The sequence below is a fragment of the Mesoplodon densirostris genome, chromosome 19 (genome assembly GCF_025265405.1).
Source record: "Mesoplodon densirostris isolate mMesDen1 chromosome 19, mMesDen1 primary haplotype, whole genome shotgun sequence".
NCBI classification, from domain to species: Eukaryota; Metazoa; Chordata; class Mammalia; order Artiodactyla; family Ziphiidae; genus Mesoplodon; species Mesoplodon densirostris.
In genome coordinates, this window is record NC_082679.1 from 3841295 (window position 1) to 3858943 (window position 17649).

At 44.5% G+C, this 17649-nt stretch overlaps 1 protein-coding gene across 1 annotated transcript in view; it reads left to right on the plus strand.

Moving 5' to 3' along the window:
* Positions 1-17649, plus strand: part of NLRP7 (NLR family pyrin domain containing 7) — a 47547-nt gene that overhangs the window by 13806 nt on the left and 16092 nt on the right. The window contains exons 3-6 of the mRNA XM_060085222.1: positions 1257-1427; positions 4368-4538; positions 4844-5014; positions 6798-6965. Of these exons, the coding sequence (XP_059941205.1) occupies positions 1257-1427; positions 4368-4538; positions 4844-5014; positions 6798-6965 (681 nt within the window). The remainder of the gene's footprint in view (positions 1-1256; positions 1428-4367; positions 4539-4843; positions 5015-6797; positions 6966-17649) is intronic.

A 17649-nucleotide genomic window follows, 5' to 3' on the forward strand; every position in this document is an offset into this window, starting at 1 on the left:
GTACACGGTCCTCTCACTGTTGTGGCCTCTCCCGTTGCAGAGCACAGGCTCTGGACGCGCAGGCCCAGTGGCCATGGCTCACGGGCCCAGTCGCTCCACAGCATGTGGGATCTTCCCGGAGCGGGGCACGAACCCATATCCCCACATTGGCAGGTGGACTCTCAACCACTGTGCCACCAGGGAAGCCCAACAACTCTTAATGGTACTTACTTTTATGGAGTCTGTAATTTATTTGCTAACTTATAAACCACAACTTACGGTAGCCTAAATGAAAACTGCTTTGTGGAAATGCAAATGACTACATGGGGATAAAGTAGGAAGTGATTTATTCTTACTGGAAAAAGGCAGGCATTGAGAGGAGGGAAAGTTGTATGTGAACTGAATGTTGAAAGAAATAAAGGTTAAAATACTGTCTGAGAGGAAGAAAATTTTCTCTATACTTCTAGGTCTGGCTGGTGTAAAAGTGAATTTGACATGAGACAGATTAACAGGAGAAAATCAAACATTTAATAGCATGTATACATGGGAGAGACCCAGAAAAATTGAGTAACTACCCCAATGGCTGAAATCTTCACATTAAATGCTACCTTCAACTAAAGATGATAGAGGATGTTGAGGGTAGTTGTTTGAGACTTCACAGGGGAGGAAGGCAATTCACACGGGGATGGAAAAGCAAATGTTTGCTAAACAAATGTTTTCTGGGTCTTGCAGAGACAATGGGACACAGAGTGCACTCTGATCTCTAAGAGTTGACCCTACCACACCTAGCCCATATTCTTTGCAGAGATCTATGGTGATAGCTCTATTCCTGTAACAGTCCCTCTATCTAAATTATTCATAAAGTTAGGGGAAAGGTCAAAGTCTCTTCCTGAGTATTTTCAGCCTTGATTGTTTTCAGTGTGAAATAATATTCACATCAAAGAGACATTTTGTAGGGGAGCAAAATGTGCCACCCCAATATAAAAAATACAGATGGGGATATTTTCTCTGAAGATCAGCGTGAACAAAGACAAGGGTGTATCAAGCCCTTTGCCACCCGGTTCCATCTTCCTTCCCATCACCACATGCTACACCTGTTAGTAGTGTGTCCTCCTCCATCCAGCTATTGCTCGGTGGACTCGTCCTTCGATTCAGCTTACCAGACCAGCTCCCCATCCCTGTCTTGACTTGTGACTTCTCATCCCACTATGTGTTCTCAGCATCAACCATCTACAGCACTCAAGATGGAATGAACCCCTGCTTTTTATTTTCCCTAGGATTAAGAACGTCTCCCCTGCCGATGCTTATCGGGACTTCTGTCTGGCTTTCATTGGCAAGAAGAGTCTGACACACCTGGTTCTGGAAGGCAGTGTCCACAGCGATGAGATGCTGTTGCTGCTGTTGTGTGAGATCCTGAAACATCCAAGATGTAATCTGCAGTATCTGAGGTAGGTCTCCTGTCGTTGCTGTTCTCAGCATGGAAAGGATGCTGTGAGCTCTGTAAACAAGAAAGAAGAGGGTGGCCCCTCTGATTGGGTACCATGTTAAACAGGGGAACATATGCTCACATAGAATGTGGATGGCATGTCAGCCTATAGTCTTTCCCCAGCCAGCTAGCCTTCTGCATTGAATACTGAGTCCTGAATGCAAGGAAACACTCAGAATTTTGTGTCATCTTCTAGCTTAGGGACATGGCATCTCAGGTTGCATGTTACCTACCTGTTGTAATTCAGAGGAGCCATCAGCCTTAATTGGTCACTCCGTGATGCTGTAGCAACATCGAGTGTTCTGGTTCCTGGTAGCTCACTGGTTTGACAGATTCCCTTATCCTCAATGAGATCTCGTAATGAGTGCTCTGATTATCCTCACCCATCGTTAGGGTACCATTCCACCCCCCTCTACTTAGTTGATTGGCAACGTGAGGTACTGGCTAGTGACACAGGTTTTTGGATTTGGGAACCTTGCTTTGACATTTATGACCTATATGGTGTTGAGCTGTTCCCTCATCCATGAGGTGGGGTTTTGAGGACTGAATGAAACATGGGATGAGAACTGCTTTGCACAGGCACCAGGCGCCGATGGCAGCTCTTACCAGGATGGATGATTTCCGATGGTGCTGTCTTTCATTAACTTAGAAAAAGCATCTATTACTCTGAAGTGTGTTTTTGTTTGTTTGTTTCTTTAGATTTTTAGTCAAACAAGTAGAGTTGATGCAAAAGAGTCTTGAGAAATGTGGGTAGTGGGCTTCCCTGGTGGCGCAGTGGTTGAGAGTCCGCCTGCCGATGCAGGGGACACGGGTTCGTGCCCCGATCCCGGAAGATCCCACATGCCGCGGAGCGGCAGGGCCCGCGAGCCATGGCCGCGGAGCCTGTGTGTCCGGAGCCTGTGCTCCGCAACGGGAGGGGCCACAACAGTGAGAGGCCCGCGTACAGCAAAAAAAAAAAAAAAAAAAAAAGAAATGTGGGTAGTGAAATAACAATTGAAAGTACATGTTTTAAGCATATTAAAAAAATCAGATTACAGACTTAGATTTAGTGTTTGTGTGTTTTATAAAATCTCACATTTGTAGAAAACATTCGTTTTGAAATTCTTGAGGAAATTATACTTCATAATTTATGGCAAAGATGTTTACTAGTTGACATAGTATAAAAGTAAATGTTTACTCTGAAGTTGTGATAAATGGCATTTCTAAGTGGATATACCGAAGCTCCAGAATGACAAATGGCTGGTGCAGAATCTCCTGTTTTTTGCTTATTAATTTGAGACACTTTACATTCTACCTTGTATTCAAATGACATAAATTTATAATGTCCTTATTATAGGTTAAGCTTTGAGAGAAGAAAGGTACTGATTTTAAGAACTCCAGTTTTGCTTATGACATACATTCTAATAGGTAGAGTATATGGATTGATTATATCCTTTATTTGCATGGCAAAGTATCATCTGTCTCCAAAGAACAGATGAAGGGAAAAAAGAATATTAAAAAGTTTAGGGCCTCCCTGGTGGCGCAGTGGTTGAGAGTCCGCCTGCCGATGCAGGGGATACGGGTTCGTGCCCCGGTCTGGGAGGATCCCACATGCCGCGGAGCGGCTGGGCCCGTGAGCCATGGCCTCTGGGCCTGCGCATCCGGAGCCTGTGCTCCGCAACGGGAGAGGCCACAACAGTGAGAGGCCCACATACCGCAAAAAGAAAAAAAAAAAAAAAAAGTTTAACAGGGCTTCCCTGGTGGCGCAGTGGTTGAGAATCTGCCTGCCAATGCAGGGGACACGGGTTCGAGCCCTGGTCTGGGAAGACCCCACATGCCGCGGAGCAACTAGGCCCATGAGCCACAATTACTGAGCCTACGCGTCTGGAGCCTGTGCTCCGCAACAAGAGAGGCCGTGATAGTGAGAGGCCCGCGCACTGCGATGAAGAGTGCCCCCCACTTGCCACAACTAGAGAAAGCCCTCGCACAGAAACGAAGACCCAACACAGCCATAAATAAATAAAAATTAAATAAAATTTTTAAAAAAAGTTTAACTAACTTGTGAATATTTTGAACATTAGGGGCAGAGCCATTATTCAAGCAAGCTTGTCCTGGAGTCCTGTACTCATTTGTGTCTACAACAGCAGCTGAGTTTCCGACCCAGTATAACGGATTGCCTCAATGTTCTCTAAAATAGCTGCACCACATTCATATTTCCATCAACAGAAGGAGTTTGTAGTTATTCTTGTTCTTGCAACACAAACTCAAACTTTGGACATGGCTGCCTAAGTGTCAAATTGTATCTCCTTGTTTTAATTAGCATATTCCCTAATAACTTATGAAATTGAACTTTTTGAGTTTCAGGCATCAATTTTTTTTTTGATGTGGACCATTTAAAAAGTCTTTATTGAATTTGTTACAATATTGCTTCTGTTTTATGTTTTGGTTTTTTGGCCCCGAGGCATGTGGGATCTTAGCTCCCCGACCAGGGATCGAACCCACACCATCTGCATTGGAAGGCAAAGTCTTAACCAGTGGACCACCAGGGAAGTCCCCAGGCATCAAAATTTTTTTTTCAATAGAATCACATTTAAATTTAAGTGGGATTGGGATTGACTCAGTTCAGGGAAAGTGATATAAAAAGTGGGGTTTGAGAAATAGCAAGCCATGTTGGTGAAACTTTACACAGAATTGTATTACTGATTTTTTTTCTCCTCTTAGAGATGAGGCTGGATGATGATCACATGGCCACAGAGATACTTGAAGAAGCAAAGGAGATGAGTTCTCTAGTAGTTCAGGCCAGGGTTTGACGCAGGTTGGAGTAGAATGACATGAGAATCCAGGATACGGTCTCCAAGCATAATTAGCTGACAGGGTCTCTTTGTCCTCCCAGAAGAATGACTTTCCCCCATTTATCCCGCAGGTTGGGTTCTTGTTCTGACACCCCTCAGCGGTGGGCTGATTTCTCCTCGGCCCTCAAAATCAACAAGTCCCTGAAGTGCCTGGATCTCACAGCCAGTGAGTTTCCAGATGAGGGTGTCAAGTTGCTATGTTCGACTCTGAGACACCCACTGTGTTTCCTGCAGAAATTGTCGTAAGTCTCTCCTCTCTTCCCATGGGACATCTTCATTTTAGGTCTGGGGCCACATAGAGAAGAGCAATGGTAAGACCACACTTACAGGGCAAACCCTATGGGACCTCTTACAGATGGAGACCCTGGTACCCATTTTGGTCCCAGGTGGACGATACATGCATTTTTGCTTGCCCTTCTCTCATTTCTGGTCCTTCAGGCTTTGATCACTAGCACAGGCTAGAGAGGGTGGGGACTTGCATTAAGGGCTGTCAGCTGGGAAGTTTGGACTTTGGAAATGTCTTACCACTTATGTGGTGCTTTTGCAGGTTGGAAAACTGTCACCTTACAGAAGCCTGTTGCGAGGAGCTGTCTTCTGCTTTGATTGTCAACCAGAGGCTGACCCACCTGTGCTTGGCCAAAAACAACCTTGGCGTTGGCGGGGTGAAAATTCTGTGTGAGGGCTTGAGTTACCCCGAATGTCAACTACAGACCTTGGTGTAAGTCCCTGCAGGCGTGTGTGTGTGTGGGTGTGTGTGTGTTGTGTGTGCATGTGTGTGTATTGTATGTACATTCACACACCTGGATTCAAGTAGGACAGAAACAAGAGTACTTAATAATTCCACTTGAATGAAACCAGCAAGATCCTGGTGGAAATTAGGGAAAGAACAGTTAGAAACAGATTTTCATGTTTGCATGTCTTTTAAGAGTAAGGTTGACCTTCCAGCCTCTTCCTATTCTGAGAATTTGAGATAAGCAGCTGGTTCTCAGGTCCGATATTCTGTGTATATTCTGAAAATTCACATGACACCTTTCAGCAAATGGGAGTGGATGGAATTATATAGTAGGTTTCAAGACTGGAAAGGAAACCAGGTATTCAATTTATAGTGGCAGAGAGAGAAAAGGAGAAGGTCATATTTCTACTTCAACGGTATTCATTAGAAGAATATAAAATTTTCCATATGATGTCACTACATAGACGGCTCTGTTTTACAGAGTTGATTTAGGCATCTAAACAACAACAAACATCTGATGCTTATAAGCACTTATTGTGTATCAGGTACTCTACTAAGACTACTGAGACTTTTTAGTCCTTACAACCACAAGCAATAGTTACCTTTGTTTCAATTTTGCCAATTAGCTAATTAGAAAATCAGAGTTTAGCCACTTAGTTTGCCTATGGTCACATCTGTGTAGTGGGTATGAATCCCCCTCTATAAACTGAGGTATCAGTGATCATTACCTTAAATACATAAAGGCAATGTTTGACCAAACCTCCAGTTTGTAGGCTGTCAAACCTTAATTTTAGATTTTGTTTTAGCTCCTCTCCCCTAGATTCAAGTTTTTTTTTTTTTTTTTTTTTTTTTTTTGCGGTACGCAGGCCTCTCACTGTTGTGGCCTCTCCTGTTGTGGAGCACAGGCTCCGGACATGCAGGCTCAGCGGCCATGGCTCACGGGCCCAGCTGCTCCACAGCATGTGGGATATTCCCGGACCGGGGCATGAACCCGTGTCCCCTGCATTGGCAGGCGGACTCTCAACCACTGCGCCACCAGGGAAGCCCTCAAGTATGGTTTTAAGGTGTCACATCATACAAAGCATGGCATCTTTTGGTCCAGTTATCATCCACCCGCCCTTTGTCATGTCACTTCAGGCTCTACAGCCTCTGTCGCTGTTATGCCGTACTTGGGGCACAAGGCTTTTTAGGGATGATTGCAGGTCCACCTGCCTAACTGTACCATGGGAATATCCTTCTCTGTGGTCAGGAGGATTTGTAGGAGTCTAAGCTTGGAGGAGTCTGCAGTGTTTAAATTAGAGACATAGCCACTCATATCAGGAATGTTGTACTTTTGATATATAACCACAGTTATGCTGGGACAATTAAATACAGGACTTGAAATAAAACATAAGACAGGGAGAATGGAATCCCAGTGACCTAACCATGCAGAAAATAAGTGAGGCCTCAGATTCAGTCTCAGGTCTGTCTGAATCCAGAGCCCTTCACCTGTGTGATATGCTATCGTGCTAGGAAAACCTGTATCTTAGGAGATGCGTGTCTCTTTCTCCATAATAAAAGGTGGCAAACAGAGGCCAGTTTAACACTCTACCATCTAGGCAGGGTAGACATAATGTAATCATCATTCCATGTGTTTTATGTTTTTATGTAGCCTACCTGAAAGCATATGGCTCAAGGTAGCATATAAGTGATGCTGGAAGTAACAGCCATTTCACAGGATGTGTGTCACAGGGATAATAGACTTCTCTTCATATGACTATAATTGTAGGTTGTGTCATTGCGACATAAACAGACATGGCTGCAAATACATCTCAAAGCTTCTCCAAGGAGACTCCAGCCTAACAGACTTGGACCTGGGTTTCAACCCCATAGCCACTGGATTGTGCTTTCTCTCTGAAGCTTTGAAGAAACCAAATTGTAACCTGAAATGTCTAGGGTAAGTTGCTTTCTTCATTTTAAAGATGTTTTGGAAATATTTAATCTTTCAGAGATTTTGGAATACAAACTGCAATAGTATCACTCTTTGTCCAAACCCCGGCAGAAATTGAATACAGGTAACTGGGTGTTTACAAAGTTGGTCAGAGGGCCAGAGGGAGTGGTTTTAAGTGGGAATAGTCTCCAGTGAAGTAGACTTCAGGATCACACTGCTTCTGGTGGGATCCAGTGATCAGGACACAGTGGACCTACCCTAGTTCAATACCCAGGGAACTGTAGATGGATACTACCCTCAGGATATGCAATGTCCCCAACAGGATGGCGAGCTTTGAATCACTTCTCTCTTCCAAGTCTGTCAAAGGTATCTCATTGATGCAACCTACTTTGCAACCAGAAGCCTAGTGGAAAGAGAATCTGGGTTATATAAATGTAAAGACTTCCTCAGCCTTGAACAGAGAGCACACTAGGATATACTGTGGTTTTGTTTACTGTCCTGGCATCTTGGCTGTACCTGGGGAACTTAAAATTCTTGATGGTCATGCTTCCCCCAGATGAACTCAATCTTGGAGGAGGTGGAGCCAGGTATCAGAATTTTTAAGGATATTCTGGTTGATTCTAATACTCAGTCAAGTCTGAGCTCCTCTGAAGTAGAAGTTGGAGAGGAAAATCCATGGTATCCACAGATGGGAATTCATCTCTCTGGATCACTGAACACGAGCCCAGCACTGTAGCAAAGGCATTGAACAGGGGCTTTGACATCAGAAGTTGGTTCATATCCCATCTGATATTAATTAGCTGTGACTTAGGACACTTAACTCTTCCCTTACAGAATGGACAAGTCTTCTCTATGACCCATCCTGGTAACAGCACAATTAATGCATTTGGTGAATTACTTTGTAAACTCATCAGCCTCATTGTACACATTTTTTTTTTTTGCGGTACACGGACCTCTCACCGTTGTGGCCTCTCCCGTTGCGGAGCACAGGCTCCGGATGCTCAGGCTCAGCGGCCATGGCTCATGGGCCCAGCCGCTCCGCAGCATGTGGGATATTCCCGGTCCGGGGCACGAACCCGTGTCCCCTGCATCGGCAGGCGGACTCTCAACCACTGCGCCACCAGGGAAGCCCTCATTGTACACATTTTTATATAACAAGCATGTGAATCCATATTTGCTACCAAGTCTCAGACCATTGTGCATGAATACCCCCTTCCTGTCTGTCGAACTTCATCTCATGCTTTTCTCTCCACCTTGGTGTACATCACTCAACTAGCTTCTCGGTTCCCAGAACCCACCCAGTTCTTTCTCCCACCGCAAGGTTTTTGTCCTTAGTGTTTTAAAAAAAATTTTATTGAATATAGTTGACTTACAATCTTGTGTTTCAGGTGTACAGCAAAGTGATTCAGTTTTTTATATATATTCTTTTTTGGATTCTTTTCCATTGTAGGTTATTATAAGATGCTGAGTATACTTCCCTGTGCTATACAGTAGATCCTTGTGTGTTATCTATATTATACATAGTACCATGTATATTTTAATCCTCAACTCGTAATTTATCCCTCCACCCACCTTTCCCCTTTGGTAACCATAAATTTGTTTTCTATGTGTGAGTCTATTTCTGTTTTGTAAATAAGTTCATTTGTATTTCGTGGGTTTTTCTTTTTCTTTTTCTTTTTTTTTTGACTAGAGCATACAGACCCTGGAGTTTGCAGGGCTGTCTGCCAATCCTCCTCACCTTAGTTATTTTGGGGGAGAACAAACTAGTTTTGCCAGTTCAGAGGTCTTCTGACTATCCTATTGCAGCATGATCTGTTCTCTATAACAAATAATAAATAGACTCTAGTATTGTCCTGCCCAATCACCAGAACTATACTTTTTTTTTTTTTCTTTGTGGTACGCAGGCCTCTCACTGTTGTGGCCTCTCCCGTTGTGGAGCACAGGCTCTGGACGCGCAGGCTCAGCAGCCATGGCTCACGGGCCCAGCCGCTCCGCGGCATGTGGGATCTTCCCAGACCGGGGCACGAACCCGTGTCCCCTGCATCAGCAGGCGGACTCTCAACCACTGTGCCATCAGGGAAGCCCTACATTTTTTAAACACTTATTTTTATGGAGGGGGAAATTCACACGACGTAAATGAACCACTGTACACTCAGTAAACAACTCAGTGGCACTGAATATATTTGTGTAACCATGCCACTGTCCAGTTCTAGAACTTTGTCATCATCCCCAATGGAGAACTCTATTCCCACGAAGCAGTCACTCCATTCCCTTCCACTCCTGGCAACCACAAATGTGTTTTCTGTTCTAAAGATTGACTTATTCTGTATATTTCATATGTGGCTTTTTGTGTCGGGCTTCTTTCAGCTAGCATAATATTTTCAAGGTTTATCCACATTGTAGCAGGTGTAAACATGTCATTCCTTATATGGCTAAATAATATCCCCTTGTATGGATATACCATATTTTGTTCATCCGTTTACTTGTTACTTTTATTTAGAGAGAAATTGAATCTATTTTCTGTATCTCCAGTGGCTACCATAGTGCCTGGGGCAGCACAAGGATGGTTAGAGACTCCGCATGTAGATAGATATGCAGGTGGTGCAGTGGTCAAGGGCATGTGGCTGAGGGGTCATTCTGGCTTGAGTTGGCTAACTAGGGTATATATAAGCTGGCATGAGCTGTATCTACCCCAAAGAGTGTCTCCCTCTGTCCTCCACTGGCAAAGACATCTTTTAGTCTAGAAGGAGCTCTGGGAAAAGGAGATAAGGAATGGAGGCTGTGGTAACATAATGCATTACTAGCTTAAATAACTCAACTTGCTGTAACGTCTAAGAGAATACAATCCTATTCTGTTCACTGACTCTCAGGCTTCTGCTCTTTTGTTCCTTTCGTCATTTCACACCTCACATTCAAACTATCTTGAGGCACCTCTTTCCAGGTACCTACAAGATGACCATCTACCACCCCACCACCTATACCACTAATGCTTCATCTGGGTTACCAGCTGTCATAAGGATTTTTAAATTATTTATTGGAGTATAGTTGATTTACAATGTTGTGTTAGTGTCAGGTGTACAGCAAAGTGAGTCAGTTACACATATACCTATATCGACTCCTTCTTAGATTCTCTTCCCATATAGGTCATTACAGAGTATTGAATAGAGTTCCCTGTGCTATTCAGTAGGTTCTTATTAGTTATCTGTTTTATATATAGTGGGGCGTATGTGTCAATCCCAATCTCCCAATTTATCCCTCCCCGACACCTTTCCCCTCTGATAACCACAAGTTTATTTTCTACATCTGTGACTCAATTTCTGTTTTGTAAATAGGTTCATTTGTACCGTTTCTTTAGAGTCCACGTATAAGCGATATCATATAAAGATATTTGTCTCTGTCTGTCTGACTGACTTCACTCAGTATGTCATCTGGATTTATTGCATTATCTCTGAATGTAGTCTGCACGCTTCAGTTCTTGATTTCCCAGCATTGGTTCTCAACGCATCACCCCCGAGGTGTCTTTCAACTTGCAAGGCAGGCCATAGCACTTGTCTTTCAAAAAACTCAAAAGCTCCTCGTATCACTGTGGATAAAATCTGAAGGTTTTATAATAGCCTACAAGGTTCTCCGGGATTCCATAAATAGTTAGGAGCCACTCTTTCTACTTTCCTGCTAGCTTGGCGTTTCAGCTACCCTGGCTTCCTTCCCCCAGATATCATAATGGTTCACTCTGTATTTTACTTTTTCCCCCTCACATCATCTTTGCAATGTGGAATTCACTGACCATCACAAATCTCCTTAATCCTTCTCTGTCCTTTTCATCCTAATCCTGTTTATTTTGTTCTGATACTGTTATCCCGTCTTCAATACAGCGTCCTGATGTCACTAAAATAAGCTCCATGAAGAAAATAATTTTCATTTCGTGGCTGCTAGGTCCTCAGCAAGTAAGCGTATGCCCGGCAACATGGTAGATTCTCCATAAGAACTCGCTTAAATGAGTGGGTTTCTGTACTTTCTCAACAGGCTCTGGGGCTGTTCCATCAGCCCTTTCAGTTGCCAGGATCTTGCCTCTGCTCTTATTAGCAACCAGAGCCTGGAAACTCTAGACCTGGGCCAGAACATCTTGGGGCAGAGTGGAATAATGGTGCTCCTTGAGGCTTTAAAACAGAAGAATGGCCCCCTAAAGACACTCAGGTTGAAGATAGAGAAATCTACCATGGAAATCCAGAAGCTGTTGAAGGATGTGAAAGAAAGCAATCCACAATTGACGATTGAATGCAATAATGCCAGAACAACCAGGTCCTTATGTTGTAACTTCCTTTCCTGAAGGAAGATAACTGTCTTGCATGTCCCCAAAGGGGGCCGTCTGATATCTCTAAGACATCTCATTAATGAAGATCAGAACGTCCAATGTTAATTACTGGATCAAAATGTAGAATTGAGCACTGGTTTTTCACTCTCTGGTTTCTGGTAAATTCCGCACAAGTCACATACCCACTTGATGTTAAAATGTTTTCTCTCACAAGGATAATAAAAAGCAAAACACCTTGTTTGATGCTGTACTTATTAATATGCCCAACAGCTAACTTAGGGTAAGCTTTATACTTGGCTTACTGAGTCTAGGAAAAAATATTACAACGTTCATAGACGATTACGTGGGTTTCTTCTGTTTTTCTGCCCTTGTGCAGGTATTTCGTGGCCTAATATAATAGTTGCCCAATGAGCCTACATGATCAGTGTGGCTTGTGGTTTTCTTAATCAGTTTTATGATATTCTAATCCAGGAGTTGGTAAGCTTTCTCTGTAAAGGGCCAGCTAGCTAATACTGGGTTGGCCAAAAAGTTCATGTGGGTCTTTCCATAAGATGTTATGGAAAAACCCAAACAAACTTTTAGGGCTAACCCAGTATTTTGGGTTTTGCAGGCTCTATGGTCTGTCATAACTACTTATCTCTGCCATTATAGTGTGAAACAGCCAAAGACAACACGTAAGTGAGTGGACGGGGCTGCATTCCAATGAAACTTTACAAAAACAGGCAACAGGCCAGATTTGGCCCATGTGTTATGGTTTGCCAATTCCTGTTCTGAACTGTCCTGTTACTGAGAAGCATACATCTGACCACATCACTCTTCTCTTTAAATGTTCAGTGATTCTGTGTGTATGTAATCCATACCTGTTGCTGGTAACTCGTAGAAAAGGCTGGAAAGCCAGTTCAGAACTTTAAAAAATAAAGTCACCGTTTGGTGCTAATTTCTAGGCGCCGACAAAAGTGAGTAATTGCTCCTTCCTTAATTTTTCCACCAAACTTAAGAGGTAGGTGATAAGACTACCTTAAGTAGTCTTATACTGATACGGGAGTCTTTATCGATAGGGGACATTATCATAAAGTCCCAGTTACAGAAACAGTGGCCTATAGTTAGTGATTTAGGTTGAAAGCTTAAACGACACAATTTGTTTTGGATTTAGGATAACGTTTTCAGTGAACTTTTCTCCCCGACAGTTTTCACCTAGTAACTATAACAACCCCAGATTTCACATTTTTAGGTGAGATGAAATGTATTTTTTTTTTTTTTTTTTTTGCTGTACGCGGGCCTCTCACTGCTGTGGCCTCTCCCGTTGCGGAGCACAGGCTCCGGACACACAGGCTCCGCGGCCATGGCTCGCGGGCCCAGCCGCTCCGCGGCATGTGGGATCTTCTGGGATAGGGGCACGAACCCATGTCCCCTGCATCGGCAGGCGGACTCTCAACCACTGCGCCACCAGGGAAGCCCGAAATGTATTTTTAAAACTGTATTCTTGGGACTTCCCTGGTGGCACAGTGGTTAAGACCGCCTGCCAATGCAGGGGACACGGGTTCGAGCCCTGATGCCGTGGAGCAGCTAAGCCATGTGCCACAACTACTGAGCCTTTGCTCTACAGCTGGTGAGCCACAACTACGGAGTTGGCATGCCACAACTACTGAAGCCCATGCACCTAGAGCCCGTGCTCCACAATAAAAGAAGCTACTGCAGTGAGAAGCCCACACACTGCAACAAAGAGTAGCCCCTGCTCGCCGCAACTAGAGAAAGCCTGTGCGCAGCAACGAAGACCAAACGCAGCCGGGGGGGAAAAAAACTTGAATAATTTAGCTGGTATACACTTGAAAGCTAACAGGTGTTATCCCTCAACATTTTGAAGATATTATTGCATAGGTTTTAGCCTTCGTTGTTGCTGTTGGAATATCTGCTCTTGGTCAAATTGGCATTTCTTTGTAGCATTTCTCTGTAGTCAATCACCCCTTTATTCTGGCTGTGAGATGTTCTCTTCGATTTGTCTTTGAGTACTGACATGTTTAAGTATGGATATTCTTTTTATTTCCTATTTTTTATTTTCTTTTATGCTAGGGATTCAGAATTCTGGGAAAAATTTGGCTTTTATTTCTTTATATATTGTCTCCCATTTCCTATGTCTCATTTTACCTTTCATATCCCTTTCACATTGTTCCTTCTGTGCCATATTTTTTGTGAGTTAAACATCACATTAGTTCTTTCAACCCATCAACTAGAAGATAAAGACCACGAGTTAACATAGATCTATGAACTCAAGTATGGAGGTAGTGTGGCTTACCTTAGTTGCTCGTTGATCCCAGGAAGGACCCAATTTCATTCTCTGTTTTGCATTGCCGTCCTTAGCAGGCCCTTATTAAGATAAATCTGCTCAAACACTCAAGGCTGCTGTGGTATTTGGGGTGACACTCAGCTGATACTAACTTAAATCAGGCTTTTGGATACCAGTGTTTAGTGGGACATGGTTAGGCAAGGATTTCAAAGGAATAGATGATGGAGGAATTGAGTATGGATCAGAAGGAGTGATCACGGTGTTAGAGGTGAGGCTGAGGGAGTCAAAATTCAGCGTTCTCCTTGAGTACAAAGCTCTTGGGTAGGATTTCTGTTTTTTAAAAAAGATACAGGGACTTCCCTGGTGGTGCAGCAGTTAAGACTCTGCGCTCCCAATGCGGGGGGTCGGGGTTCAATCCCTGGTCAGGGAACTAGATCCTGCAACTAAGAAATCCGCATGCCGCAACTAAGGAGTGGGTGAGCCGCAACTAAGGAGCTCGCCTGCTGCAATGAAGACCCAGCACAACCAAAATAAATAAATAAATATTAAACAAAAGATACAAATATAGTCGAGAGAGGTTGTGATTGACAGTGTCTGGGCCAGACCCTCCCAGAATTTTAAATACATTCTGACTGACAATCTGCAGCAGTTCATTCCCCCCTGCCCCCCAAAGATCATGTTATTTTATCTATTTATAAAGAAGGAAACAGGGAGAGGACTCGCTGCCCCTATGTGACATGGCCTCTAAGAAGCAGACTAAGACTTGAAAACAAAACTCTTCAGATTGTAAAGCCTGTGGTTTGTCTTATAGCTCACTTTGTGCAGAATTTTTTTTTCTTTTTTTTGCGGTACGCGGGCCTCTCACTGTTGTGGTCTCTCCCGTTGCGGAGCACAGGCTCTGGATGCGCAGGCTCAGCGGCCATGGCTCACGGGCCCAGCCACTCCGCGGCATGTGGGATCTTCCCGGACCTGGGCACGAACCTGCGTCCCCTGCATCGGCAGGCGGACTCTCAACCACTGCGCCACCAGGGAAGCCCTGCAGGTATTTTTATTGATACCACTAGGGGGGGCGCTCCTGGCATTCAATGGGTAGAGACCAGGGATGTTGCTAAACATCCTGCAATGCACAGGACAGCCCCGGCCACAACAAAACATGACCCCACCCACAGTTTCAGTAGTGCTGAAATCGAGAAGGTCTACAGTCTGCCCAGTCATTGCTGTGGAATAAGACAGTGGTCTTCCACTGAGCATGATTTTGCCCCCAATCTGGCAATATCTGGAGACTTAAAAAATCATGGCATGATACACATCACATCAGTGTTACAGCATTTTCATCGTCCTCAAGTATACAATTCAGTAGCATTCAGTATATTCACAACATTGTGCCACCATCACCACCATCTAGTTCCAGGGCTTTTTCATCACCCCAAAAGAAAACCCTGTACCCATTAATCTACTTTGTCTCTACGGATTTGCCTATTCTGGATTTTTCTGGGTCACAACCGGCTGTGCTACTGGCTTCTAGTGGGCAGAGGCCAAGGGTGCTGCTAAACAGCCTGCAGTGCACACACAACACTCATCACCCTGAGGATGAAAACCCACTGCAGATGGACAGCATGTGATGTCTTCAGGATATTGCACCCTGCCACGGGTCCCCAGCTGGGTAAAATAAAGACCTAGGGGGGGGGTAGTGTCTCTTCCTTCGAGAGAGCAGGTGTTAGAAACCTCAGCCTTGTGGTGTCAGGAGGGTGTCCTTCAGCATCCCAGCCTCCGTCCCTTCATGGCTCAGCTCTGCTGGGGCCAGAGGGCTTGAATGGTTGCAGAATCATGGCTTGTGTGCTCACCATCCTGCTGAGCCTTGGTGAGTCCCAGAGAGAAGGTGGGGGACACTTATTACTAGATGTGGAGATGAACTCTTGGCTTTGGGGTTGGTCTCACCAGGGCTCTCTTCCGTGACGTGCGTATGAGCCAGGAGACCCAGGCATGGGAAGGCAAGTCCTTCCCCCAGGGGGATACTTATCTAACCTCTTGTGGTTTTTTTTAGCAGTCAGAACACACACAACATTTATCATTTTCTCTCTTACATAGGTGTAGTTTTTGGTACCCCAAAATCATTAAAATAGTAACATCAAGTATCACTGATCACGGATAATAATAATAAGACTAAAGCATAATAATAATTAAAAAGTTTGAATTAAGGCAAATATGACCAAAATGTGACACAGAGAAAGTGAACAAATACTGTTGTAAAAATGGCACTGGTAGACCTGCTCAACCAAGTTGCCACAAACCTTTAATTTGTAAAAAAAAAAAAAAAAAAAAAAGAAAACCTGCAAAGCATAATCAAACAAGGTATGCCTGTATTTCAGTAGTTCATTCTTTTTTATTGCTGAGTTCACTCTGTTTACTCTTTTTTTTTGTTTTGGTGTGGGCCATTTTTAAAGTCTTTATTGCATTTGGTATAATATTGCTTTTGTTTATGTTTTGGTTTTTTGGCTGCAAGGCATGTGGGATCTTAGCTCCCTTACCAGGGATCGAACCCACACCCCCTGCAATGGAAGGCAAAGTCTTAACCACTGGACCGCCAGAGATGTCCCACACTCTCTGTTTATTCTTTCACATTATGCCGTAGAGACAAGCAAAACTCATTCTCCTGCTGATGGACTTTGGGCCGTTTCCATTACCTGTTGATTTAGAGCTGTGTTGTGAGGCGCCTCGGAGGTATGCAAGGTCCACTCGGGATTAGCTGCTAAAGTAGAGGTCAAAACCGCCGTGTTACACCTCACTGGGGAAGAGTTGCTTAGCTTTCCAGGGGCTGGGATTCCCTTGGCATTTTTGCCCTTGGTGCAGCATCAGCGTTAAAGGAGAGGCAACCAAGGTTAAGTCAGAAACCAGTAAACCAGAGGCAGTCACAGCTGCCTGATGACTGGCTAATGGGAACCTCCGCTTCCTCTGGAGTTCAGGTAACGCTAAACGCTAAACAAGTAACGCTCTTGTTTTGCACGAGGCGGTTGTGAAAGACAGATTTGGGGTTATAACGTCACTTCTGTAAAAGGCTCAGTAAGAAGGACGGCACGGAGAGCTGAATCCAGGGAGACTCGGGGCTTGATCCTTCTCTCCACGATTACTTGCCAGACCTTCTCTTTCAGCAGTTCCGACTCCTGGATTCCGAACAAGAGGTCTGCGATCGCCAAGTGTCTGGGTCCTCCAGAAGTGGAACATTCCATCATGGTCCGGGGGCGAGGGGTGGGGAAACCTTCACACTTAAGGTAGAGAGAAACCTCCAGTGTCCAGAGCACAGACCCAACGCACATCTAAGAGATGGATCCAGATAGAGCGGGGAAATACCATTCTTTCTATGGAGGCAGAGGACCCTGATCAGAGCTCAGTGACCCAATGGAACAGTTGATGACGGGTGAGTGAAACTCACACGGACGTTTAGGTCAGGGCTGGGCTGGGATCTGTTGTCTCCAGCAGATCCACTGCCTGACATCCCATCCTAAATCTCAATCCATTTGGGTTGCATTCAGACTTTTCACTCAGAGCACGCCCAGCTCCTGTTCTGGGACCCAGGCTAGACTCCGGGATCTCTCTCCAGCCCAGTAGTTCTCAAATGGGGGTGATTCTTCTCTCTCCTCACCCCCACGTCAAGAGACACTTGGGGCTGTTACAACTCGGGGAGGTGGTGCTACTGGTGGGTAGAGTCCAGAGATGCTACTAAACATTCCGCGGTGCACGCTACGGCACCCTCCCCCACTCCGTACAGCAAAGAAGTATCTAGCCCCGAAAGTCAACAGTGCCAAGGTTGAGAAACCCTGGTTTACAAGATTCTTGCCCCCAAAATAACGGCCATCTTTGACCACTCAATTTGGGGAAAAAGGCAGGGTTCCAAGTCTGGGGCAATTCTGCAAACTCCGCTTAGGGTAAGACACCCCTCTTTTTAGAGGACTGGCAGCAGGTCCCATGTCAGTGAGAAGAGAGGAAGCAAAGCTGGAGAAGATAAATAGACCGAGATATTTTACAAAGAAAAAGATTAACCAAAAAGTCCTTTATGTGGCCCTGCTGACCTCTTTGCTCACCTTTCAGTCGGGTTT